Genomic DNA, 27730 nt, shown 5'->3' on the forward strand with positions numbered 1-27730 from the left:
ACCAATTAACAATTGTAATGCTTTCCAAATGTTTTAAAAATAAGTACAATAAACAAAATGCAGGTGGAGGAATTTCTCTGGTCAGCTAAGGTCTTTATGCAGCGCAAAAGCACTTTGAAACAGCCAGAGATAGCCAATGAAACGTTTCCCTTACACAAGGGAACTCTCTGCCTCCTTCTGCACTAACTGCCCCTCCCCTCCACGTTCAGCTTGGACTTGGGGGAAGGAAGGGAGTGTAGTGTGGTGGCAGTAGTAGTGGGGTGATTTGAGGGGGCATGGTAAAGAATTGTCCAATCCTCCACTGTTGTAAATTTGAGTTGCTACTGGGGTTTGACACCAGTGAATCAGGGAGCCCCAGCTGGCTCTCTTCTTCCCCTTTGGAAGGAGTAGAGAATCAAGACCATTGCATAAAGGATTTATTGATGCTTTTTGGAATGGCAGGTTTATCTCAGTCATAGCTTTGCCACCCTCTTAGTATTATGGCCATCTCAAATTCATATCATATCTGCTGTCCAGGGCATCATGTATATTTCTTTCTGTTCTGTCCTGTGATTCTCATCAAAGTTCTGATTCTTTCAGCAATCCTATTATAAAACCTTATTTTACAGGTATTTATAATTCAATTAAAAAAGTTTGGTCTTTGTTAAAACCTGGGGTCAAATCCCACTGATTTTAGGTTTGCAAAATTTCTCTCTTAGCTTGCAGGTTTGTTCAAAAATTACTGATTGTAGATGCTTTTAATTAACAATTTTTTAAAAAACAAACAAACAAAACAATATTTTTAAAGAGGGCTGGGTTTTTTTTAAGTTGTACAGGCTCTTTGTCCACAATTTTGATAGTTTTTTTTTCTTAAAAAATAAAAGCAGAATGATAAAATTTGTATTTGGAAACCAGATATTTCAAACATACAGGAACTTTTTCTCTTTGGTTTTATTCTTATGCACATCCATATTAAATTTTAAGCATAAGTCAACAGCTTTGGGATTTAATTTGTTTTTGTTGGTTTGTGTGACTCCACCTTTTCCTTTATACAAGTAAAGATTTTTTAATATTACAGAGGTCATCAATGAAAACACTCCAGAAATTTGGGAAAGTTCAAACTCAGATTCAAATTTTGTGCCTTGGCCCTATTGCTAATGTGTTCATTGAATGTAGTGTACACATTATTTTTTCACTATTCATTCAAGATCTTAATGTCAGAAGGAGTGGACTCATTTAGAGACCTCATAATAATGCATTTCCCTATATTCTGTTTTCTCACACATAGAGACTTGCTGTTAAACATAAAATAGTAGAAACAAAACAGGCCTTCTGTTCTGATCATGTTAATGCTTTCCAAGTCCACAATCCATATTGAGAATTTTTTATGTCCTTTAATAATTATATACAAAATAGATCCCTAAGGTAAAAGTCCTGGTGCCAGTGAAGTCAGTGGCAAAACTCTCATTGACTTCAGTGGCACAAGGATTTCACTCATAGAAGGGAAAACTTATAAATACTATACGGTGTGCTCGACAACTTTTTTTTTTTAGAGTTGGACATCAATTTAGTAAATGTAATATTGCATTGCATACACTAATAGCATCCATATGATATAGGACTCTTTATAAGAATTAAAAGTATATTTTTGGAAAGCTTATATGATGTACAGATAACACACTAAGGGCCCAGATGCAGAAATTTCATCAATTACATTCCAATTTCCAGTGCTTAAGCAGTATGTCAACAGCACTCAGCAAAATGGCTTCTCCAACAGCAGTGCATGTATGTATGAAGATAACCAAGTGGGGATTTAGGTGCCTTGGTCATGTGGCTTTCACCTCTCTTTTGATAATTCTTCTGTAGAGAGATTTTGGAGTGAAGGATGCTTTTATGTCAAGTAAAGCAGTATATTTACAATTACTAGGGAGTTCTTCCAATTCCTTTACATGTCATATATATACAGTTCAGAATTAATGATTGGTTCAGCCCTACCACCAATATTTGGATTTTGTTTAAAATTAGATTTTTCCAGGGAAAAACATACCAATTAATCAACAGTAAATAAAAACATAATTCTGTTACCTTGCTAAGACTCAACTGTGGCTGATAGTACAGGGTCTCCATAAATTGGAGCAGATAAATAAATAGCAGTTCAATATTTGTTATGAAAGAACATTTATAATAATACATAATGAGGTCATAATGAGCTAAAGAAATTGGTAAATTCTTTTATCTGGTCTTTGCCATGTGAATATTTCTCTCCAAAATCTCAATTTATCTATAATGATTTAAGCCTAAATCACTGGCATTTTATGAATGAACATTGCTTATTAATATTAACAGCATCCAAAATCTAGATCATATTTACAGTTTGTGGTGGGGATTTGTGGGATTTGGATTTTAAACATTTTTCAAAGCTATTAAAAATGTTGTTTGAAAAGACATTTGACGGTACATCAGGAGAAAAAAATTAGTCTTAAACCAGTAAGCACCTTGAACATTACGTTCTGATGAAAGATTCAGAGACCATAAATAATTATGTTTTGTGGTAAATCCCCTTAATTCAGAGTTAAGAATTAAGCTTGTTGCACAGCAAGGCAAGCAACGTCGTTTTCATGAAAAACTGTCATTCATCTATCTTCAACATTGTGAACTAGTAAAAAAAATATAGATTAAAAAATGCAAGGTATTTAAATTTATTACATACCTGTAGGTGAACAGATAGGAAATCAGAGTTTCTGAGGGCAAACTGCTCCTTTAGAAATTGTCATAAACCCTCATACGGTATGAAATTATTTGTTACCATGGGATACTTCTGATTTTATCTTAAAGTTAGCCATGATGACTGAAATACAGTACATTTTAATATCCAAATAGGATAATTACCTTCATGATAGAAATGAGGAATTTTGAGTAGTACTATTGGTTTGTATACTCATATGCTTTTTTCTGGATTTCTTTCGATTTGCACAACAATCTAATTATTATACCTCTAAATTAGAACACAATGGGTGATATAAACACAGAAAATCACTAGCGGTAATCATTGCTTCCAAATAAGTGTGGTACAGTATTTGCTCTTCGTGGAAGATCCTTATTCATAATGTAAATTATATAATTAATTTTGCAGTTGTGAAAGTTGTTGCGAGTACTTATAATTCTTCACATTTTTTCAGACTCTAGAATGTTCACAATTTTTAAAGCAGCAAATTGGCAATAAAAGCACAAACAAAAAGACTTATAAAATAGTTGCTAATGCTCACAAGTATATAAGGAGTAAAATATGAGAGTCTTCAAAAAAAGCAAAGCAACCCAAATTACTGTGTGTGTGTCTGTGAAGATCCTTTGGAACAAAATCTCTGTGGAATTAAAAATTATGATGTTTGATTTAGAGATAGTCCTAGACCCACTTGTAAGTGAACCAACCAAGTAAAGTATGGGCCAGATTCTGCACACTCCTCCTTGCACATCCAAAACAAATCCGTGAAAGCTGTGGGGGTGACAGGAATGCTGTCTTGGGTCCCACGAGAGTATAAATACACTCTCACGCATTTTCTGTTTACTTTTTAAAACATTGTTAAAAGAACCAAAACATAAATTCCCCAATCCTGACAACTTTCAACATTTAATTGAGTATGTAATAAATACTATAGTTCAACAAATAAAGCAACAAATCATTTCTGAATAATTCCTAAATAAGAAAAACATTTTGTGAAACAGAAAACTTATATATGAAAACTAAATTTTCCTTCATCACTGCCCCCAATGTAAAACATTACAAACTCTGTTTTTTTATTTACCCTCTTTTTTTGTTTTGCTCTTTTTTATGAATGGATCCTTATGAACAGCTTACAGAAAAGGTAATTACAATGTTCCTTATTTATAATAGCATAGTGCTTTTTTGTAGGTCAAAGCTCCAGGTAGAAATCGGTAAGTTAACTTTTTATTCTGGTTTTGGTACTTTTAGGGGGTGGAGAAGTAATCTGTAACTTTTGAAAAACATCAGAATAAAATGCTGCCTGCACTATTTAACCAGAATGGAAAATTTAGGAAAATTATGCAAGACAGAAATGTGAGCCTTCACATAATCCAAACGTTATTAAAAACAACAGATTTATTGATTTGAGTAACACTAATCGCCTCTATAAATACCACAATCCTTTAATATTTTTCATAGTTTTTATTCACTGTAAACATATTACTACCTGGTTTTTTTCTCTAGAGTGATTACTTTCTACAAATAACAAGTTACTTTACCTGTCTAATCCCTATAGAGTTAGACACACAACATACCTATAAGATGCTAACAAAATAATTGAAAGAAACTGTTAAAATTATTTCCTTGCTCACTATAATGGTGCAGCACTAGGACAATATACATTTTTTTGCACACTGCTGTGAAGTATAAGGGGAAAGAAAAGTGAGGTAATAGTTTCCAGAATTCATTGATGGTTTCCCTACGCCTTCCTAATGGACATATCCTGTAGACTTTACTCTGACAAAACTCCCCTTGAAGTCAATGGGCCAGATCCTCAGCAAGTATAAAGGCAGCATAGCTCCTTTGACTTTAGTGGAGTGACACCAGTTTACACCAGCTGAGGATCTGGACCAATATAATTCTAACTGAATCAGTATTATTGAAATCAGTGGGAGTTTTCCCCGTGTCAGGACTGATGCATTTAACCCTCATACGAAAGAATTTTATGACCTGTTTACTCTAGGTATTATGAATAAATTAAATGTTTGCATTTTGAAGGGGGCAGTCACCATGGTATCTAGTATTCATTGCAATAGCCATAATGCATAGATTGCTGTGGCTAGGAGCATATTCAAGAAGAAAGTTCTTCTTATAAAGTTCACTGTTATCTACCACTAAAAGGGATTTTTCTTTTTTTAAGGAAGAAGAGATTGTTGATTGGTGGAGCAAATTTTACGCTTCAGTAGGAGAGCATGAAAAATGTGGACAATATATTCAAAAAGGATATGACACTTTAAAGGTACTATATACAAAAATTAAAGGGACGTTTTGGTAAGTCAAAATGTTCTCTTTTTGACATACAATTATTTTTATCTGATTGTTAGTCTCCAAAACAAATGATTAAGGCTTGTCTATTCACATTGCCATAATTGTAAGCAATCCAACCTCATCACAAGTTTCATCTGACTTCTCTCCAAAGTATCATATTGTGCATAACAAAACTTGAATAGTGAAACTGGTGTTTTGACAGCCCTAAATGGATTGGAGTCCGTTTCCCATTTTCACCTGGTTGAAACAACAACAACAAAAGACATATAGATGTCTGTCTACCTGATATGTAGGTTCATAAATAGTTAAGTATCTCAATACCAGATGCAACCACAAATAAATGCAGGCACATAACTGTCTGTAATTATTTTGGGCATGCAAACAGGGAAGCCAAGATAAGACCCTTAATATCCTTCTGATTTTAATATTAGTAAGGAAAGTTGTGACTCTTCCCACATCAGGGCATGTGGGGAGGAGAGGGGGAAGGGAGTGAAAGGAGTTCCAGAAAGGTCAACCCTCTGTTGACTAGACACAGATATTAAGGGCTTGATCCTGCATCACTGATCTCAATAGGAGTTTTACCATTGATTTCCCTGGAGAAAAGCTCAGAAGCACATTGATGGAGACTGCAGTTCTGTATATTTAATTTAATATTTTTCTTTGTGCATTGGTGTAAGTTGGAGCCAGAAATATCCTTTTCTAAGACCACTCTCACTTTTTCATGTATATACCTATGGGGGCACAAGTGAGGTTAAGGCTGGGGAATGCAGTTGATTCAGGTTTTGATTAAGACACAAGTGGGGATTGGCAGCACCAGAAACAACTCCCATTTTCCAAATAGATTCTGTTCTTCTCCCCCTGTAAAGAAGTAAGAGTGCAAATAATACTGAATGGTTTTGTACCCTAACATCTCCTAAGTGGAATACAGCTTTGCCACACCAAAATGATATTAGCTTTTTAATGGACTTGGTGTGTGTGTTAAATTTTTAAATGTCACTTCAATTTTACTTTAGGTGTATGATTGTGAACTAGAGGAGGTACCTGAATTTAAGCACTTGACAGACTTCTGTGATACATTTAAGCTGTACAGAGGCAAATCGGAGGACAATGATGACCCTTCAGTGGTAGGAGAATTTAAGGTAAAAAAAAAACAAAACAAAAAAGTATCCTATTGTTGCACCAGAAATGAAAAAGTAACCAAATGCTGGAGGTATCCCTTTGAATGTATCACTTGCACATACATTGAGACTACTCCTGTGCTGGACACATTCTGTTTGACTCTGAGAGGTGCATTGCACCCACCACTCCTACTCAAACTCTGATTCAGCAAACCACTTAAGCATGTGCTGGAATACATTCCTATTCAGCAAAACACTTTGAGTTTGGTGAAGTCCCACTGACTTCCTTAGGACGTAACCATGTGTATAAGTGCCTTGCTAAATAGGGATGTTTGCCTGAGTGGAAAACGCAGGTGCTCAGAGCCTCTTAGGATCAGGCCCTTTCTTTTCAGTGGCACAGTGGGGGAACAACATAGCATATCTCTCCCTCTTCCCGAGATACTTGTGTGTTAATTCAGAGGACCAATGCTGCATAGGCATATGTTGAGAAGCATGTTATTTGTCAATGGTTACTGCTACAGGAAGCTGTCCTAGTACTGTGGTTTTGAAATAATAGGCTTAAAATAAAAAGATCACGTCTCCCCCCACCCCCCGCCACCAAAAACCATTCTGCTGTATCTGTTGAAAATACATTTTACATTATTATATAGTTAAAGGAAAAAACAGGCCAGATTGTCAGCTAGAGTGAATAAGTTTAGCGCAATTGGCATTCAATGAAAGAAGGCCATTTCACATCAGCTGAAGACATGGTACACAGTCTCTATTTTAATATAATGAAGGCATATAAAGTGAAATCCTGGCCCCACTGAAGTTGATAGCAAAACTTCCACTGACTTTCAGAGGGGCCAGCATTTCACCCATAATGTTTCTCAGTCAATGGAATCGAATCTAAGACAGCTTATGTACTTCATTCTGCACTCTTTTTGTGGCTTTGTTCACAAATTTTCCAGGTAAAAATTGGGGCTGTCAAGCAATTAATCGCACTGTTAAACAATAATAGAATACCATTTATTTAAATATTTTTGGATGTTTTCTACATTTTCAAATATATTGATTTCAATTACAACACAGAATACAACGTGTACAGTGCTCACTTTATATTTATTTTTGATTACAAGTATTTGCACTGTAAAAAAAACAAAAGAAATAGTATTTTTCAGTTCACTTAATACAAGTACTGTAGTGCAATCTCTTTTTCATGAAAGTTGAACTTACAAATGTAGAATTATGTACAGAAAATAACTACATTTAAAAATAAAACAATGTAAAATTTTAGAGCCTGCAATTCCACTTAGTCCTACTTCTTATTCAGCCAATTGCTAAGACAAACAAGTTTGTTTACATTTGCAGGAAATAATGCTGCCCACTTCTTGTTTACAACATCACCTGAAAGTGAGAACAGGTGTTCACATGGCACTGTTATATCCGGTATAGCAAGATATTTATGTTCCAGATGCGATAAAGATTCGTGTCCCTTTATACTTCAACCACCATTCCATAGGACATGTGTCCATGCTGATGATGAGTTCTGCTCAATAACATTCCAAAGCAGTGTAGACCGATGCATGTTCATTTTCATCATCTGAGTCAGATCCCAGCAGCAGAAGGTTGATTTTCTTTTTTTGGTGGTTTGGGTTCTGTAGTTTCTGTATCAGAGTGTTGCTCTTTTAAGACTTCTGAAAGCATGCGCCACACCCTGTCCCTCTTAGATTTTGGAGGCACTTCAGATTCATAAACCTTGGGTCGGTTAAAAATGTCACATTGATTCCTTCTTTGCATTTTGTGAAATCTACAGTGAAAGTGTTCTTAAAATGAACAACATGTGCAGGGTCATCATCCGAGCCATGAAATATATGGCAGAATGTGGGTAAAACAGAGCAGGGGACATACAATTCTCCCCTAAGGAGTTCAGTCACAAATTTAATTGATGCATTATTTTGTAACGAGCATCATCAGCATGGAAGCATGTCCTCTGGAATGATGGCACAAGCATGAAGGGCCACATGATTGTTTAGGATATCTGGCACATCAATACCTTGCAATGCCAGCTACAAAAGTGCCATGCAAATGCCTGTTCTCACTTTCTGGTGACATTGTAAATAAGTAGAGGGCAGCATTTTCTCCTGTAAATGCAAACAAATGTATTTGTCTTAGCAATTGACTGAACAAGAAGTAGGACTGAGTGGACTTGTAGGCTCTGAAGTTTTACATTATTTTGTTTTTGAGTGCAGTTATGTAACAAAAAAATCTACATTTGTAAGTTGTAGTTTCATGACAAAGATTGCACTACAGTACTTGTATGAGGTGAACTGAAAAATATTTTTTTTGTTTATCATTTTTACAGTGAAAATATTTGTAATAAAAAATAATATACACTTTGATTTCAACTACAACACAGAATACAAGATATATGAAAATATAGAAAAATATCCAAAATATTTAATAAATTTAAATTGGTATTCTATTGTTTAACGCTGCAATTAAAACTGTGATTAATCACAATTAATTATTTTAATCACGATTAATTTTTTTGAGTTAATCGTGTGAGTTAATTGCAATTAATCGACAGCCCTAGTAATAATATTTTCAATGTAATTTATACACAGAAGGAAACCTGCAGAGGTATATTTGGAATGGTGAAATACACAAACACATTGGGCCATATTCTCAACTGGAGTAAATCACCATAGCTCCATTGGAATAAAAGAGCTACACAGGTTTAAACCAGTTGAGGATCTAACCCTACATGCATTATGGCCTTGATCCAAAGCCTGTTGAAGTCAGTGGAAAGACTCCAATTGACTTCAATAGGCAAGATCAGGGTCTAATTTTTGTGCACATATGCAAAACAGTCCCTCCCTAAAGCAGGAGATGGACAAGATAAACCTAGCAAAAGGTCTCCTCTGTCTCTAACTTGTATAAAGAACAGGAGTACTTGTGGCACCTTAGAGACTAACAAATTTATTTGAGCATAAGCTTTCGTGGGCTACAACCCACTTACAGACTAACACAGCTGCTACTCAGAAATCTAACTTGTATGATTCTCTGGTGCATATTCTTTTTAGGGCTCCTTTAGAATCTATCCATTATCAGATGATCCTGCTGTACCAGTTCCTCCTCGTCAATTCCGTGAGTTACCAGAGAGCGGACCTCAGGAGTGCATTGTGCGAATTTATATAATTAGAGCCTTAGATCTCCAACCCCAGGATAACAATGGGCTGGTGAGACACTTTACTTTTCTGAAGTTCAGGAGCTAACTTTGTGCTTAAGAACTTAGTGATACCAAGAAAAATTGGCACACTAAAAAAAAAAATTATTACCTAACAGTATTATTTCCCATCTTGTTTCCAAACAGTGTGATCCTTATATAAAAATAACCTTAAGTAAAAAAGTAATTGAAGACAGAGATCATTATGTTCCCAATACTCTCAACCCAGATTTTGGCAGGTAACTCATTTTCTCATGTTTTTTATCTGGTGTTTTCTAGAGTGTTTTTATAATCTCTGTCCATAAATAAATCATCACGTTACCATTATACCTTCAGTTCTACACTGCACTCATCTTATTTTTATGTATTTTCTAAATTCCCTGACACCTTATTCACAGTTGTATGCTGGCTATTTATTAGGGCCCAATTGTATGCAGTTCTGAGCATCTCCAGAAATATGCTGATCCCCCTACTCTTCCTTTGAAATCAATGGAACCTGCATGTGCTCAGCACCTCTGTGGATTCAGGTGTTTAACTTTAGGCACCCGAGTCTGAACAATTTGGCCATAGTTTTTAAGACTGTAAATGTGTTTTCACCATACATATAAAGAAGTGATCCATATATATATAGTGAATTGCTAATAGACATCTACATTGCTTGTGAGTTTTGTTTACTTTATAACAATCTGAAAGCTGCTAGAAAGTATGTGTGATGGGGACACAGTGTGACTTGTATAAGAGAGTGTATGTTTCAGGTGTTATGATACTTATTCCACCCAAAACACCAAATTAGATTAAGGAATTTTGCAGAGGAAACTAGAATAATCATCACAGTTACAGATTGGCAAAGTGAAATTCTTACAGTTTCTGCACATATGAAAAACATGGATTAATAACAGTGATTTTTGAGAAATAGCTATCAGGCCCCAGACAAGGGTCTTTGGAAGAGCATTCTCTAAACTGTTGATAGCTGTTATCTAAGTCCCAACTCTGGCTGCACATGATTACAATGGTTCTAAAGAACCTGCAGGAGGCAGGGGTAGGATTCTTAAAACCACAGTACCCATATGAACACATACAGATTTATTAATGTGTGGAGGCACAAAGCAAAACAGCAATGGTAACTCTAATTTTAGGTTTATCAGCATCAAGGGTATTTCTTTAAATGTCTTAAAAAATGACTACTTCTCAGAAATGAATTTTCATGACCATTAATATTTAACTGGACCTTGTACATTTAGAATGTATGAACTCAGCTGCTTCTTGCCTCAAGAGAAGGATCTGAAAATTTCAGTCTATGATTATGATATGCTGACTCGTGATGAAAAAGTTGGTGAAACCATCATTGATCTTGAGAACAGGTTCCTTTCTCGCTTTGGAGCTTATTGCGGCATACCACAGCAGTATTGCATGTAAGTCACACTTTTGTCTCCTCAAACATTGTGCCAGTAAAGTAAGATCTCTAATCTTTGGAAAAGCCAGGTTTTCTTCACTTTCATTTGGTTATATAGAAAGTGCTATGACCTCTCTGCTACCTGTTTTGTTTACCTGTAGAATCATCTACATTCCAAAAAAACACTAAATTTTTTAGGAAGAGTCTACAAAAACTGTTACTCCACACATTTTTAGGTAGATTCTCTCTCTAGATGTGGCCTTTTGTTAGTGGTAGTATTTCTTGCATACAGAGAGAGAACATGTAATTGAATTATCTGACAAGCACAGGGCATTAAATACAAAAACATGAGTTGCAGTAAGATGAATTCGTTGAAATGATTTCTCCTTTCCCAATACACAGAGATGGGGCTTAAAACAACACCTACTGAGTAACTTTAACTGACCTTGAAAGGAATTTTATCTTTATAAAACCCTCACTAATACAGCAAAGTCAAGTAGCAAAATTTAGCCCTTGTATAACTCCACCCACCAAGTATTTAGCTATCTCATTTTTTATATGTTTAGGGGAAAAACAGCATGTAGTGTACTAATTCCAAGATCTGCTCTATTTCCTAAAAGTTCAGGTGTAAATACCTGGCGAGATCAACTGAAGCCAACACACATGTTGCAAAATATAGCCAGGTTTAAAGGCTACTCTCCTCCTATCCTCTCAGAAAATGGAAGCAAGATTAACTATGGAGGACGAGACTACACCTTGGAGGAATTTGGTGAGCTTATTGCTATTTACTGCATGTTTCTCTCTTTTGAATGCACAGATTTATAGAAATAAAAAACTTTAAATTATAACAATGTGAAGAATAAGAGTAAAAAACAAGTACATTTTGTACTAAGGTTTGCATTCTCTCTCTGCATGGACAGGTAAATACAAGAATGGTTGCCGTTTGTTTGATTTTTAGAAGTATGAATACAGTCCATTACTAAATGCAAATTCTGGGTCATGAGTTCAGCCCTATTTCAGTTCTTTCTTTTTATTTCAGAGACTAACAAAAAATTGCATCAGCACCTTGGACCGGGTGAAGAGCGTCTAGCCCTTCATATCCTTAGAACCCAAGGCTTGGTCCCTGAACATGTGGAGACGAGGACCTTATACAGCACCTTCCAGCCCAACATATCACAAGTACTATAAACTGGTTTCACCTTTGATCTCTGCGATGCAGAACGCTAGCACGCCTACATTTATAGCACACAGTGCTACTATAAGTGAGGGTGGGTGAAGGAAAAAGGGTAGTAGAGAGTATTATACTAGTTCATGGTCACGTTAAGGAGGGATTACATAGAATGGAACTTTATTCTGTTATGATCACCCCAGATGAACTTCTCCCACACCAGAGGAGAGGGAGGGGGGAATGAACATGTATTTGCAGGAACCGTACTGAGTGCCAATCCAATAGCAAAGGAGTGAGCCTAGTCTAGTGGTTTGGAAGTCATCCTTCTCCACTGATACCAAACTTGTTACTATTGTGAAATTCATGGGTTTCCACCAGGCTGATACATTTGCAACCATAAAGGCACTTAGTTTGAACTGCCGGTACCAGACTGCGTTCCCACAACTGGAAAATCTTTTATCTCATAAACAGAGTTCATGACAGTGACAACCAGATTCTCCACCACCCAGTCAAGAAACTAACTACAAAACAAGAAAGTAGCTAAGGGGATGGTTTGCAAAGCCTCCAGAGGAGGCTGTTTCACAAGGTTTCCATATGTGAGTTTCATTGGGTAGGAGTGAAAGGAGGGGAGGAGTTTTTGTGCCAGTAACAATTGCAAAATTTCCTCTATTTTCACAGCAAACTATTTAGTCTGAGAAAAAGTTTGAGAGAGATGTGCATCACAATGTATTAATAAGGACTAAGAACACATTCATTCAGTTCACCAAGGGTGAAATCCTGGCCCAATTCAAGTCAATGGGAATTTTGCCATTGACTTCAATGGAGCCAGGATTCTATCCCAAGTGTCTATGCCAGTTTCATTCAGGGCAGACTGTGCTGAAGGGTCCTCAGACGTAAAGTCCACTAGGACATCCAGGGAAATGCACTGGTTGATCCCATCCCTGCTGCAGCCTCTGCCTCTCATGGAGCCCCAGGAGGACATTAAAACTGACCTGCCCAGGAGAACCCTCAAGGGTGCAAATCCCTACCTGACTTTACTTGGCGGTGGATTCTCTTCAGGGTACAGTGACTCCCGTTGGCACAGCAAAGTTTAAATTGCACCTCCTTGTGCCAGCAGGATGAATCGAGCCCTTACTCTCCAGCATTCACTAATTACAAGTAGGTGCTCTATATAGCGTGTCCTACATCCACCAAGAAAGGCGTTCATGAGAGGCATTGGAGAGAATGAATAGCCTCTTGTTATGGTTGAGGGGTTACTTATAATGAAATAGACTTTCAGTGGGAATAGAGCAGAAATCTACTATGGTCACATTTTGGTCTTTTAAAACTAATCAGGAAGATGATCTCATCTAGCTAATAAGTGCTTCAAGGGCATGGCATAGGCCTTCTGTTGCAAAACACCAGGCACGTTTGTGGGGGCCACATGATATCATAAAACAAAACAGCAATTGTGATTCTTATGATTTCAAAGTTTGTATAAACTGAGGGCCCAGACTTGCTCTGATTAAGGACAGTGGGAACTTCGGCGCTCGTGTTAGTGGGAGAAGGTCTTGGCCCCAAGACTGCTGCTAAAATTAGTTTTAGAGGTACTAACAGACATCTGGGCACCATCTCAGGCTCAGCCTAACATAAGGCCGTGGGGATCAATCAGAATTTTCACACCTGCATGTTTTTTAAACATGTAACCAACAAAAATCCCTTACTTGACTTCTTCACCAATGCAGGGAAAGCTTCAGATGTGGGTGGATGTTTTCCCCAAAAGCTTGGGACCTCCTGGCCCTCCCTTCAACATCAATCCCCGGAAAGCCAAGAAGTGAGTAGCCGTGCATTGATTGTGCACTGTACAGACCTTGGTGCACAGACCTGGCTACTTCACGCTCTTTCCCCAACCATCTTCTCTCTCAGGTACATCATGCGGGTGATTATTTGGAACACAAAGGATGTCATTCTGGATGAAAAAAGTATCACAGGGGAAGAAATGAGTGACATCTATGTGAAAGGGTAAGGGTGCCCTCCCTCTGACCTGCTCATTTGAGGGTATTTAATGATATCTTTAAAATGTCTATATCTTATCTCCTGTACCTATAATAAAACCACGAATAAAATAATCACATGCAAAGCCCAGTGCTGGTTTGGTCTAAGTATAACTGTGAGATAAAGCCTAACTAAATAACCAATAGTGTGATAAGCTGGAAGTTGATTCTAGTTGGAAATATGTCTACAGGTGGGAAAGGATTAAAACTACTTTAACTTGGTGCCTGTATCTTAACAGTTGGCAATCCTGGTTATTGAGTGTTTCCTTGACTGCCAGCTAATGAAGGAAAGGGTGCTGAAGTGGGCGAGTGTCTCTCTCGAAATTCCATCCTGGACTTGAAAAAGTTTAACCAAAACTGTTATTTCCATGATAAGTTTTGATTTAGACAAATCTGCATTTTCTGACAAAACAAATTTAGTCAAATTCCTGAGCACCTCTAGTAATTAACCTGAGGCACTCACTGCCGTAAGATCTCCTCAACGGCTACAGAGCAGCCAGAAGGTCTGATTCCCAGATCAGGTGGACTAGCTCTGCTCGTGTTAGTTTGCTAAAATTAGTAGTGTAGCCATGGTGAAATGGGTAGTGGCTCAGGCTAGCTGCCGGAGTACAATCTCACCCAACCCCCTGGGGCCATACTTGGGCAGCTAGTCTAAGCTGCCACAGTCACATTGCTAATCGTAGGCGCTATCTCAAGCAGAGGTAGTGCAAGTACATCTACCCGAGCTGGGAATCACACCTTCCAGCTACTGTGTAGACATAGTGTATGGCTAACGGCTTAGTAGGATTAGGCATTTATTAGATATGAAAATAAACACTCACATTAAATAGGAAAAAAACATATTAGGGATACACAGACTCGTGCTCCACAGCTACCACTAAGTACTAACAGGATATTGGATAGATGGGCCAAAGCTTTAATTTAGGAGGGCAGTTCCTATGTTCTTATTACACTGCTGGAATGGGTCCAAACTGAAAGGGCCAAAAATCTATGCATCAGTCTCCAGCGTTTTACAGTACAAATCCTATACCTCAGGTTTTAATCACTGCAAAATGTTGTTGCAATATAAACCAGCACTAATAAGGTTAGCTGCACACGGCTAAATATATTTGCATTTTACTTTCAGCTGGATGCCTGGCAATGAAGAAAATAAGCAGAAAACAGATGTGCACTATAGGTCACTGGATGGTGAAGGGAATTTTAACTGGAGATTTGTTTTCCCTTTTGAATACTTTCCAGCTGAGCAACTCTGTATGGTTTCTAAAAAGGTGCGGATTCTCTCGAGTTCAATATAAAGAATTAATGTACTCATTAGTTGGTAATAAAGCATTTTGAACTAAATTCTGCCCTCAGTTACATTTGTCCATTAAAGAGTTGTATGTGCATAGCTGAGGGCACAATTGGGTCCTGTATGTTGATTTTGCACAATAAGGGACCGGGCCAAAGCTCCTTACTCAAGCAAACTGCCATTGAGCACACTGGGTACAAAAATTGGTCTTTAGTTACAGAGATGCAACTCCTAACCCAGTGGGAGTTTTCTGTTGGCAAGAAGGGCAGGACTGGGTCCCGAAATCCACGTGTGAAATCTGTTAGTAAGATCAGAAAACTACTTTGCATTTTCAATCCATAACACATTAAAGATGTTTTTAACAGAAATTATTTTATTCTTAGGAGCATTTTTGGAGTCTCGACAAAACAGAATTCAGAATCCCACCCAAACTGATCATTCAGATATGGGATAATGACAAGTTCTCCTTGGATGACTACCTGGGTATGACTTTCACAGCTAAGAATTATCATCATTGGAAAGTGAGAGACTGCAAATGAACATTTGCAAGTTGCAGCAGCAGGACCAAATTTTCAAATTGACCTCTACCAAGTGTCCATTTGTGCATGTAGAATTTTGTATCCTAAAACCCCTTGTGCATACAGTTTGTGTATACTATCGTTTGTGATCACAAATGATGGAATTTTGACACAAAAATTCTTCAAGCAAATCAAGCTTAGCTGTTTTTCACTCATCTACAGTTGTATTGTGTATACAAATGGTAGCATGTAAAATCTGCATGGGCAGATAATTTTTGCATGAAAAGTTGCATGCACACAAATTGAGGCAGGGTTGAGGCCCTCTTTGAAAATTTTGCCCTTTACATATTTTCAGATTATTCATTCAGAAGGAGCGGTGACTTGATTAAGACTGCCTTCTTCAGAATCCTATATCTTAGCGTTGGTATTTCCTGCTGAGTAATGTCAGCATTTAGTCACTATTTAACATGCTGAGGAAAAATCGGACTTTTTGTGCAGTGCACAGTACACCAGGCTTCCTTACAGAACCACCTCCCTCCCCCTCACACACACACTTTGACATATTTGAATTCTGATCTGAATTTTGCTGCTTGAACCCAACTGGAATCTTGAGGCAAGATCCTGGACTGCACAGAATACAGATCAGGAGTGTCATGCAAAGGCATTGTAAAGCTCAGTCTCCAATACTGCTGCTATACTGCACAGGGCTGACCTCTGCAGTGTCTTAGAGTAGCCCTCAGGATGCTCTAAGTTTATGCTGTGCTGCAAACAGTTACAAGGAGCTGAAAACATAACTGAAAATTGGCTTTATCACGCTGCAAAAGTACTAAATCTTATCATTCAATATCAGAAATGTGTGTATGATGTTGTTTTCTTTAATTTTGCCCAGTGAGTTTTACTGACAGCACCAGTTTAAGACTAACAGAATGTGCTTAGGGGTCCTCAGAGGTCTCTCACTTCCCAGACATACACCTGGATCAATGCACTTTAGTCCTGTCCAGCAGCATCCTTGCTATTCTACTTCATGGCTTACTATAAGGAGAAATTACCATATATATCGTATGTTTAATGTTTTAGATGTCCACAAGGGTCAGGTTGAAAACAGATAACTCATTTCATGTATGGCCCTAGTAAGATTTGACTGGAACCACTGTGCTGTTTGGCCAGTTATGTTATACAGAATGCTTTTCTCTTTCACTTTCTCTGGTAGGTTTTGTTGAACTTGATTTACACAACACAGTTATTCCAACAAAAGTTCCTGAAAAATGCAATATAGACATGATTCCAGAATACAAGGCAAACAACCCTCTCAAGGCTCCCAAGACTGTCTCACTCTTCGAACAGAAATCCATGAAGGGGTGGTGGCCATGTTACACAGAAAAGGATGGCTCACGTGTTTTGGCTGTATGATTATTTCATTGTATAAAGTACTTCGCTTGTTCTGCTTACTGCCTGTTTTTTTTTAAATGATACTTGGGCTCCCCTGCAGCTGAGCTCCTTTGAAGATCTGGATAGCTTTTAGTGGTCATTAGGCTTTCAAGCTTATAGACAGATGGGCCATTAGGAGTATTCATACACACAGAGCGTTTGGAAGATTTGCTTGGTGGGGAAGTTAAGTACTTTTGAATGGTTTTAGTATTTAATATTAAGTACTTTTTAATCTCACATAGAATTCAGAAAAATATTGAGCTAGACTCATTCTGGTTATATTCCCATTAAAGCCACTGGAGTTATTCTAGGGATGACATTAGCTCATTATGCCTTACTGGGAGTAATGGCTCCTTTGTACATGTGGAGTACAGTAAGGGGAAAGGCTTGAAACCAAAGCTTTTTATGACATTGCAAATATAATTTGTAGTTAATGAAGCCAGACTATTTGCTTGAGCATCAAGCCAATAAAATTGTAAAGGTCAGTAACTATACCTGGCTCATGAGGAACTGTTTTTATCCTTTAACTGCATAAAGGTGGCTAAGGGTGTGATTCTGCAAATACTTCTGCACATAAGCAGCTTTACACAGTAGTAGTAAAACTGAACTCACAAGATTACTCATATGAGCAAGTGTTTGCAGGCTCAGACCTTAAGAATGTATGTTTTGCCATTGGCCTCTATTGATTAGAGTATCCGATGTATCCAATTGTTTCTTCCGAATGACTTGCCTATAAAACCTAATCCTGGGCTGAGGTAGATGATAAAAATATAACTATGCACCAATACTGAACTGATTTTTTTAAATGTTCCCAGCAGCCTTATACAGGTTGAGATTTTTATTAATTATGAAGAGACACAGACCTAGGGTTGTCATTGGAAGAAGAGTGGAATTCTCTCTTTCACATTATAAACAATACATTTTGCGGATATGAACCAAACATATAGCTTGGAATCCGAACTGGGCATGGATTACCAAACACATGCTGTATGTGTCTACATTTTTAACTCCAGATTGGTATGTTATAACAGTGTCATAATCCAGAAACACATTTTGAGGTAGCTTATCCAAAACTGTACAAGGAGATTTAAAGCCAAACAAACACTTTAAAATGTTTATATGTGATGTCATATGTTTAACATGTCTTGATTTATTCAAGGGTAAAGTTGAGATGACTCTGGAAGTCCTCAATGAAAAAGAGGCTGATGAAAGGCCGGCTGGTAAAGGAAGAGATGAACCCAACATGAACCCCAAGTTAGACCTACCAAAGTGAGATATATTTTTTCTTTAGTTACTTTGAAGAATGCTGTGACACCCACATACAAACTAAAAAATATTGTTTATGAATGCCACATTTGACAAATGATGCTTCAGATATCAGCTGTAATTTCCCAAACTTTATATACAGAAAACGATTTTGTTTCTAACAATTGTTTCCATACGCATCCGAATAAAAATGCAACATCTTTTCTGTATAGTTGTGCAAATTTAATGAACCTGTCTTCTTAGACGAATCAATTATCTATCTGTTTCAACTCTATATAGTTAATTATTAATTGAACTGTGTTTTATTCTCGCACTGCAGTATTTAACTCTCCGTTTGTTAACATGACGAATATTGTTCCTTTCAAAATGCAGCCGACCAGAAACTTCCTTCCTTTGGTTTACAAATCCATGCAAGACAATGAAATTTATTGTGTGGCGCAGATTTAAATGGATCTTCATAGGCATTATCATCCTACTGATTGTATTGTTGTTTCTGGCGATACTCTTATATTCACTGCCGGTAGGCATTTTTAAATGTTCCTATGTTGTTCTTCAGTTGTGACATAACTCTGGCTTTACTTAAGGTCAAAACAAGGACCTAGTCCTGCACTCTTTATTCAGTCAAGAATAACTATTGACTCTGTTTAGTGGGGAGTGCAGGATTGGACCCTTACATCTACAACTTCTTAAAATTTAATACACTTTTCATCCTATTGATCAATTATTTATAATGTATGCATTGATGGATAGAGGATTTTGATTGGTTCTAATCAAAAGATTCAGGCAATTAAGAAGTGCCTTAAAAGTGCTTTCTAGATTGCATTGTTGCAGAAATGCAGATAGAAGTACATATTTTGGAGACTGTGGATTTCATTCTACTTTCATTTGAAATACAATACATTATAAGCTAGATCAAACAACTATGCAATAACTTACCACGACTGTTTTTTCACCAGAATAGTTATAACATACTCTGATCTGGTTTTAGTAGTATATTTGCTTTGTATACTATTGTATACATTTAAATGTCCAGCTTATTTTTTTCTGCCTCTGCTTATTGATTTTTTTTCTCTCTTTTTCCTAGAATTATATATCAATGAAGATTGTGAACCCAATCTAAAGAAGAGGATTTATTTTTAACATTTTGAATAGCAATAAGGTAGTTTTACCTCAGGACCAAATTCAGCAAGGCTTGCTTCATGGTTTTAACCTTGTTCTCTTATATGCTAAACTAGGAAATAGATAAGGGATAAGAATTTAACCAAGGTTAGCCAAGGTTCATGGGGTATTGACTAGTGTAAAAAGTCATGTTCTGTTTATGTTTTGACTTTAATAACATCTGTATGTGGTAAAAATCCGTCTTCCTTGCTTTTAAACTAGATTGTTCATAAAAAATTCTCCAGTTGCTCTTATTTTTTTTTAATGGATACTTGATTTTGAGAATTATTTTCTACTCTCTTTCGACTTAGTAAAAAAACCAAAACAATCACTACTTATATTTTTGTATATCAAACAAACAAAAAGTGCAATAATGTTCTGTCATTGTATTTTGAAAAGGTCACAATATTGCTATACTTAAAATCACTGTTAGAACCGTACTTTAAACTGTATGAGCATAGAAATGAAATAAAACAATACTAAATTACTATTTACTTTGAGTGTGTCATAGTAATTTCATTCTAAAAATTCTTAAATACCTTACCAACAAAAGAGAAAAAATCTCAAAACTGGCAAGCTTATTATTTATTGAATGCCAGGGTGCTTGGCACAGTAGAAACTCACAGGAGCACATAAGTCTCAAGGAGTTTACAATCTAGCTATCTTTGTTAATTGATATAATCTTTCCTGTAACTGATATCTTTATACTCCCTGGTAAAAATAAAACAGAAAACTCTCCTACTTAACATTTCTGTATAATTCACTCATGTCCGTTTCCACTCTTGCCATTCATTTCCTGATGAACTTATTGATGAATATTTTTAGAGATGATCCTGAACTGGCACATCAGAATAGTTTGAAACCCAAGTGTGAATCTTGTAATTGTATCTATGAGTTGAACTAGAAAACAAAATTCTAAATATCTCACCCTTGCTTTGTCTACACCAAAAATAAAACTATTTAGACCTGAATCCAGATCCAGATTGTGATTTGAACCTGTATTTATAGCGAGCCATACTGGGACTGTACATCTGAACGTGCTCAAATGTTGGGAGGGTATGACATCTGCTTCTGAACCTATTTCAAAGCTTTGTAATGCAGGCCCAATTCTAACTGGATCAAGACTTGTGCTGTCTTTGCACAGTGACTATCACAGCTGCTGGAATTAATGCATCAGTATCAAAAATCTCTGCAATGATTATAAGAAATGGCAGGTCTGCCACTGCAGTAAAAGATATCAGTTTCAGCAAAACTGGGCAAACTTAATTCCACTGAACAAACTGGAGTAAGGTGATTGCACGAAATAATTTCCAGAGTGTGAAGCAATACTGGCTGGGGTGAAACAACCAGCAGTCACCCTGTCAAAAATAATAGCCCCCTTATTTTTGGTGGTTAAAAAAATTCTTGAGAGCCTTGACCTATAAATGATAGCTCAGAGCTGGAACTAATCACCCTCCAGATGGATTGTCACTTCACTATTGACAAAATAACACTTCAGAAATAAGCGGCAATTGCATCAGCTAATGTTTGATCATTCGTTATTAAAATATGTCTCAATCAATGCCAGAAATCTGACAGGATAAAAATCACAGCAGGCTTGTTTTTCATTATAAGGCTAGAAAATGGGTTGCTTATAAGTGTTGTAATTAGACAAGCATTTAACTTTAAAGAGGTATTTAAAGGACAGTATTCCTCAGAAACAATTCTGAAATAGGATAAGAGATCTGAACAACCCTGTGCACCTAGAATATGAAGAGTAGCAGGTATTGCCCTTCTCAGCTCACCCATCTCCAGAGATGCTTTGTCCAAGTACGCACAGGCCTGGCAGTTTCACTGTTATTAAAAACATAACTAAACAGCTTCAGAAATCGTCCTGTTTCCCAAGCTATGTCACTTAAAAAAACACGTAGAGCAGGGAGCAAAAAAGTTGTCTGCAATTGGGCAATTCAGTCATTAATGCAGTGAGAAGATTTTTAATAGAAATATACACAAGTATTTGAGGCCTGCCATGCATCGCTTCAGCAAGACAAAGCAGCCTTATCCCCAGTGGAGGATTCGTCCTAGGTAGGGGAATTAAATCCCCCAGTGAAGTAGCAATTTCCATGCCCCTCTCATTCTGCCCCAACAGTATGTTGGAGAACAGGAGTTTGGTTATGCCATCTCTGCTTCCCACCTATTCCCAGCTGCTAGAATCATCCTGTGGAGGCCAGAGGCAGCTGAGCAAAACACAGAGCAACCCTGACATCCTTCTACTTTGGGCTAAGGACTATTCTTGGCCAGCCCTAAGACTGACAGAGCAACGTCAAACACAAAGGCCACAACCTCTTGTCTATGCTATCAACAATGGGATTCTCCCAGATGGCTAACAGGTCCGAACACACAGCCAGACGCTCCCTGGTTCTCAGGCCAATTTATTTGGTGGCTTCGGAGTGGGGCTTGCTGGTAGCCACTCTCACATTTTTCCCCTAAAATACTTAATTAGATTTAGGAAAAACAAATAAATATGCACAAATAAACATCCAAATCATTGTCATTTATTTATTCCTAGCTAGTAAGTCTGTTGTGAAAAGTGATACTAACATACATAGAAGTATCACTTTTCACAGCACACTAACTCAGCCTTGGCAACCCTGGACAAATTAAGCCCTGGATGTGGGATCTAGGGAGGCAGCAGGAGACTGGAGCCTGAAGCCCCATGGCTGGGGGACAGAGCCCAGGGCTGGGGGACAAAGCCACACACCAAGATCCTGCCACCCCACCATCTCCATGCTGAAGCCCAACTGCCCCTGGAAAGGTGGGGAATTCACCAGGCGCCTGCTCCTCCAGTGTTGTGGCCCAGGTGTCTTCAGAGGGGGGGCAGAGCCCAATCCCGGCTGGTGCACCCTGGATCACCGGGGAGGGGCCGCTGCTTTGGCCCCTCCAATTACAGCCCAGGAGGCTGTGGCCACAAGAAAAGCCCATGGTGGCTGCATATGGTCATGGTCGCCACTTTTGAGAAATGTTGATCTTCAGTCTCAGTCAATGTGCTGACACTTAGGAGCCAAGAATCCCACTTCTACTCAGACCACTTCCTCTTCCAAACCAGTGTCAGAGCTCTTCCGCTCGGGGCCTGCGGTAGTTGTCCACTGCCTAAACACTCACAGACCCAACCAATTTTGAGAATATAATAATAGATACGCAGACAAGCTGAGGAGGGCACCAGCCATTGCTGGACCTGCTATCTACAACAATCAATAAACAATCAATAAACAAACAACCCCCTAACTGCCACTTCCATCTCATCACTCAATAGAGCACCTGCATCAAAAGAACGAAAAGACGAGACTAGCGCACTAGAGATGCAAAAACTAGAGAACTGAACCCAACAGGTTATAGCCATGAGGGAGCGTGAAAGATCTCTCTTCTCTTATAGCAACTACACAGCCATTGCCCGCAGAAATAGTCTGGCCTGTGAACTGACTGCCTTTCTTCCATTTTCTAACTCTCACACTGCAAGGCCTATGTCCCAGATAAAATTTTCTGGATCCAAGATGGCCTCTACATTTTAAGAATAACCAGTGCGTTATTACCCAGTTTTCCCAGGGACCAGGCAACATTAGGATTTAGAAGAAGAATAGCTGGCTGAAAGTCAGTCTGGGCAAGACCAAGGCAGAGGTGAGGCTGGCAGGTGAAGAGTAATATTTTGTAGCAATGGCCAAAACAAAACTCCATCAATTTCAGACATCAGCCCCACAAGCATCAAGGTGTTACATAGGCTCAGGACCCTTCTGGGTTATTCACTGATTTTGTGGTCACAAATGGCTGCAGCACCCAGAAATGCCTTCAATTGATTTCGCTGCCCAGCAGGCAGTGTGATTTCCTGTCAGCTGCCAACTTAGCCATGGGGATCCATGTGTTTGTCACCTTCAAACCTGACTACTGCAATGTCACTACCATGAAGAAACCCCAGCTACTACAACCTGTCTTTCATCCAACACAGGGTGATGGCAACACATCATGTTCTCTGCACTCGGTGGTGGCTCCTGATCCACATTAACTATCTGATTGGGCCTTCTTGGCAGCTGGCTGACAAGGGTGGAACTCCCTTCTCCAAGAGCTTGACATGACCTTTATTCTTACCATTTTCAGAGCAAAATGAAAGACCTCCCTCTCTACACCAGCTTTTCCACAATAACTTCCCTGAAGGTGTCAAATAAAAATTACCCAAAAGCCCAACTTTACCCCACACACTTCTCGGCATGACATGAGATAAAAGGGTGAAAAAGGTCTCCCAGACTGATTAGAAAGAATAAACAATCTTCTCCCATACTCTGCCAATGTACATTACAATTAGATCAGTGGGCCAGAACATGCAAGGAAGAACCATAATGTGGTTCAAAGAGGAGAACTGGCACCTAAAGTTTGAGTTAAAAGAAAAAATGAGATCACCAGTACGCTCTGATGAGCTTGCATTTCTGCAGTCATCCACAAGATGTCATTGTTAGTATCATGTTTTCACACAAACATCTTCAGAAAAAAAAATCTACTTGTACGCCAACCCAAAATAAATGCCCACCAATGCAGTCCAATTCCTGGGATGTGGAATGAGGTGCATTTAAAATTTAAGCAAATCAGTTCCAGCTTAAGGCACATGCTTTCTAAGGCTTCCAGCAAAGCAGCTGACAGCTAAGTGAATCTTTTGTTGTAAAGAGGCAGTTATAAGGATCAGGATCAGGAAAGAGAAGATCAGGCTGAAAGCCTGGCCCCATGGAAGACAGTGGAAGTTCTGCCACTGACATTAATGAAGTCAGGATTTCAACCTCAATGTCATTAGAAACCTAAATATTTATTAACAACCTGAAAGGGTGAATAATGAAATGGCCGCATTCACCGATGAATTTATGGATGTTTGTGACTCCTTAACAGCTAGGAATGATAATACCTCCGAGCTCCTATATCCTACTTTGTAGCTGGCATCCCAGAGCACTTTACACAGGAGCTCAGTATCATTATCCCAATATTACTGACAGGGAAACTGTCTCCAAAGAAGGGCAGTGACGTGCTCAAGGTCATGCAGCAGTCCAGCAGCAGAGCTTGAAAAAGAACCCAAGTCTCCAGCGTTCCAGCGCACTGCGCTATCTTCTATGGTGACTGCTTCCAAATCCAGAAGGACCTAGCAAAAGCATGTAACTGGGCAATAGGAGAGCAGGTTAAATTAACTGGAGACACATGCAAGGTGAAGCATATTCTGGGGGGAAAACAAACACTTGAAAATAGCAAAAGACTCTGATTTTGGTAGCAGCTCAGGAGAGGGCTTTGTGCCATTGAGCACAGCTTAACATGCTTAAGAAAATGTTAATAAGGTCTTAGACTCCATTAAATAGGGAAGAGAGATAAAACCAGAAGATATTAGAATGTTATTGTACCAACCATTGGTTTAGCCTCACTGCAAATACTGTAGTCAGTATTGTCACAAGATCTCAAAAAAGCAATATTACAAAAGGAGTAAGGGTTCAAAGAAGGGCAACAACAATGATTAGTGGCATGGGGGCACTGGAGAGCTTTCATACAAGGAGACATTAAGAGACCATGACTAGTTTTAGCCTTGGAAGTAACAGTGTAAGAGGAGAAAGATAGCAGTATGTAAACTAATGACTTGTAGAAAATATACCTATTATTCTTTCCCATTATACAAAACAAAAACAAACGCAAAAGGAACACAAACTAAAAGGGAAAAAAAATCAAAACAGTTTGAAGGAGACATGCAGTATTGCAAAGTTTATTTAACCTGTAGAACTTATGTGCACATGATATTATTGAGACAATTTATTTAGTAAAATTTTAAAAACAGCACCTGCCCTTACAGTAGTTAAGTAACTATTACAAGTGCCATCAATCCTTACACTTCAAGGAATAAGATGATTATCAGCAGGAAGATATTCCATGAGCAAAAAGGCATTTCCTTCATAATGCATAGTATTGCACAGCTAGGAGTATTGGTATTTTCCATCTTCCTTTGAGGGATCATGCATTGACTACTTTCACTATCGGTACTGGGCTACATAGACCATTGGCGTACTATTTTTGTTTTACAAATCAAGGACATCAAACTCATTTTTGCGAGGGTCAAATTTTCTTTTTAATGATGGTTCATGGGCAGGAATATGCATTTACGGAAACACAGCAGCTCTCCCACAAACTTCAATTGGCGCACAAGATCAAGGGTAGCATATAGCCTGTATGTATTAACTAAACTTTTCAGGATCATTATTTGCTAAGTTGCATTCAGCATTGTTCATTACAGAAAATATGCTCATCTTCTTGTTCTGCGCTTGCACGCCACCTAGCATAATGGGGTACTTGTGCATGACCTGGGCTCCTAAGCAAGACAGTAATACAAGTATTAATAATACCATCACTATTTCCTTTCTGTTTCTCTCCTCCTTCTCTGCCTTTGTCAACACCACCAGTGAGCTTAAATGAGGTAGAGGCATTTCACCCCAAATCATTATTTTAGGCTGCATTCAGACTCAGGAAGACAATGCTGCATCAGTTACACTCAGATCACATTCAAAATAAATATTATATATATATGTATATATATTTTTTTTTGCAACCATGCAGGCTAGTAACTTACTTTAAAAAAAAAATTTTAAGCTGGATTCTGTGGCTGCCCCTTGGGCCACATAAATAAATACATCAAATACTCCAGATCTGTCTGTGACCAGGTGTATGACACACACCTCATATATCATCCTAGTAAATAATTTCCTATTACAGAGTTCTGTAGCAAAAGCCTATGCACCACAAAGACTCTGCTAATAAAACTCTGCTTTAAGGGGTTCACCAAGGCTTATTTTGGTCCTGATGCTGCAAACACTTATGCATGTGCTTAACTTCACTCAGATGAGTCTGTAACAATAAGCACATATATAAATGTTTGCTAGAATCAGGACCTTGGGTTGTTGGGCCTGATGCCATCAACCTACATGGGGCAGATTTCATCCTCCAGCAGTAACTGAAACAGTGTTTTCTAGTACATGGGGTTTACAGTATTCTGTTGCTATCTGGTTCTTGATAGACTTTTATCAGAAAAACATTTCCTATCAAGACATCCTCTTTCTGACTGTTATTTAGGTATATCTTTGAAGGATTAACTAGAGTGGGGGGAATGAAATGGAAGTAAAGGTAAAAATGTCTTTAAGTGGTTCAAAATTTATTCAAAAAAAGTGAGAAACAAATATATTCATGGCAAGATAACTAAAGTTACAATTCTTAGCAAGACCCCCAGCTGCCATGTGATTCCTCAGTAACAGAACTGAGGTGCTGTGGCAGAATTCAACACTTTGCATTGCCCTTTTGTGTGACATCATTAGGAGTTTCTAGATATTCTTTTACACCTGAATTTGGCTCTGTCTTTACCACAAGATAGGCAAAGTATTTATTTCAATTAATCTAATTAACAAATGTTCAGATATCTGGGTCCCAATAACTAAGTATTGGTAGCAAGGCTAATTAGTTCTTTCATTTAAAGTTTATGTCCAGATTTGTAGAAGTCCAAAGGGAACTGCAGATACTCGGCACCTTTGGAAAGTCTGGCCCTTAGCTCCTACTCTGTGCTCCTGACAACCAGGCTCATTGAAAGTAATTTCGGGCCCCAAGGCAGAACAGTCAATGGGCCCCTGCCCATGCGGCTGCAGTCCGCCTGGCATCTGGGCAGTGCTGTGCCTGTGCTAGCTGGTGCCCAGCAATCTGCTGCCGTCTGCGCTGCTGGGCACGCTCTTCCGGCACAGCCAGGGCTTCCATGTGCCCACCTGGCTGCTGTTACCACCCCACATGCACCTAGGAACCCCCTGCGACCCACCTAGGTGATTTAAAAGGGCCTTGGCAATTGCCCTCTTGTGTGTGCGCACACCACACACACACACACCATCAGCATGCCTGTTGACACCCCATGGTTTGAGATCATCCACTCCTGAAGAGTTGGTCAGTTTCAATGCTTTTTTTGTCAGAATTAAAAGTTCCTGTTTGGGAACCAGGAGCAAACTTTCAAAACCAACCACAGCCACATTGTACTCCTGTTGCTGGAAATATTTACATTCACTACATAAATCTCATGCTCTCACATGAAGGCCTATCTGGCATCTTTGCTCATTTTAATTTCA

The 27730-nt window shown here is 38.3% G+C and overlaps 1 protein-coding gene across 3 annotated transcripts in view; it reads left to right on the plus strand.

Annotated features, from left to right (window-relative positions):
* The window catches only part of MYOF (myoferlin), a 118990-nt gene extending 98910 nt beyond the window's left edge, over positions 1-20080 (plus strand). For 2 of the 3 annotated variants that reach the window (XM_050959266.1, XM_050959268.1), the window contains 16 exons: positions 3831-3842; positions 4881-4979; positions 6022-6147; positions 9192-9347; positions 9482-9573; positions 10576-10746; positions 11348-11496; positions 11767-11906; positions 13620-13708; positions 13801-13896; positions 15055-15196; positions 15600-15699; positions 16945-17138; positions 18322-18431; positions 18801-18948; positions 19513-20080. In XM_050959266.1, coding sequence (XP_050815223.1) covers positions 3831-3842; positions 4881-4979; positions 6022-6147; positions 9192-9347; positions 9482-9573; positions 10576-10746; positions 11348-11496; positions 11767-11906; positions 13620-13708; positions 13801-13896; positions 15055-15196; positions 15600-15699; positions 16945-17138; positions 18322-18431; positions 18801-18948; positions 19513-19548 — 1860 coding nt within the window. In that variant the 3' untranslated portion in view covers positions 19549-20080. The remainder of the gene's footprint in view (positions 1-3830; positions 3843-4880; positions 4980-6021; positions 6148-9191; positions 9348-9481; positions 9574-10575; positions 10747-11347; positions 11497-11766; positions 11907-13619; positions 13709-13800; positions 13897-15054; positions 15197-15599; positions 15700-16944; positions 17139-18321; positions 18432-18800; positions 18949-19512) is intronic. The other variant, XM_050959267.1, reaches the window with a different exon arrangement.
* The last annotated feature ends 7650 nt before the right edge of the window (positions 20081-27730 follow it).

This window comes from Gopherus flavomarginatus, chromosome 6, assembly GCF_025201925.1.
Source record: "Gopherus flavomarginatus isolate rGopFla2 chromosome 6, rGopFla2.mat.asm, whole genome shotgun sequence".
Classification (NCBI taxonomy): domain Eukaryota; kingdom Metazoa; phylum Chordata; order Testudines; family Testudinidae; genus Gopherus; species Gopherus flavomarginatus.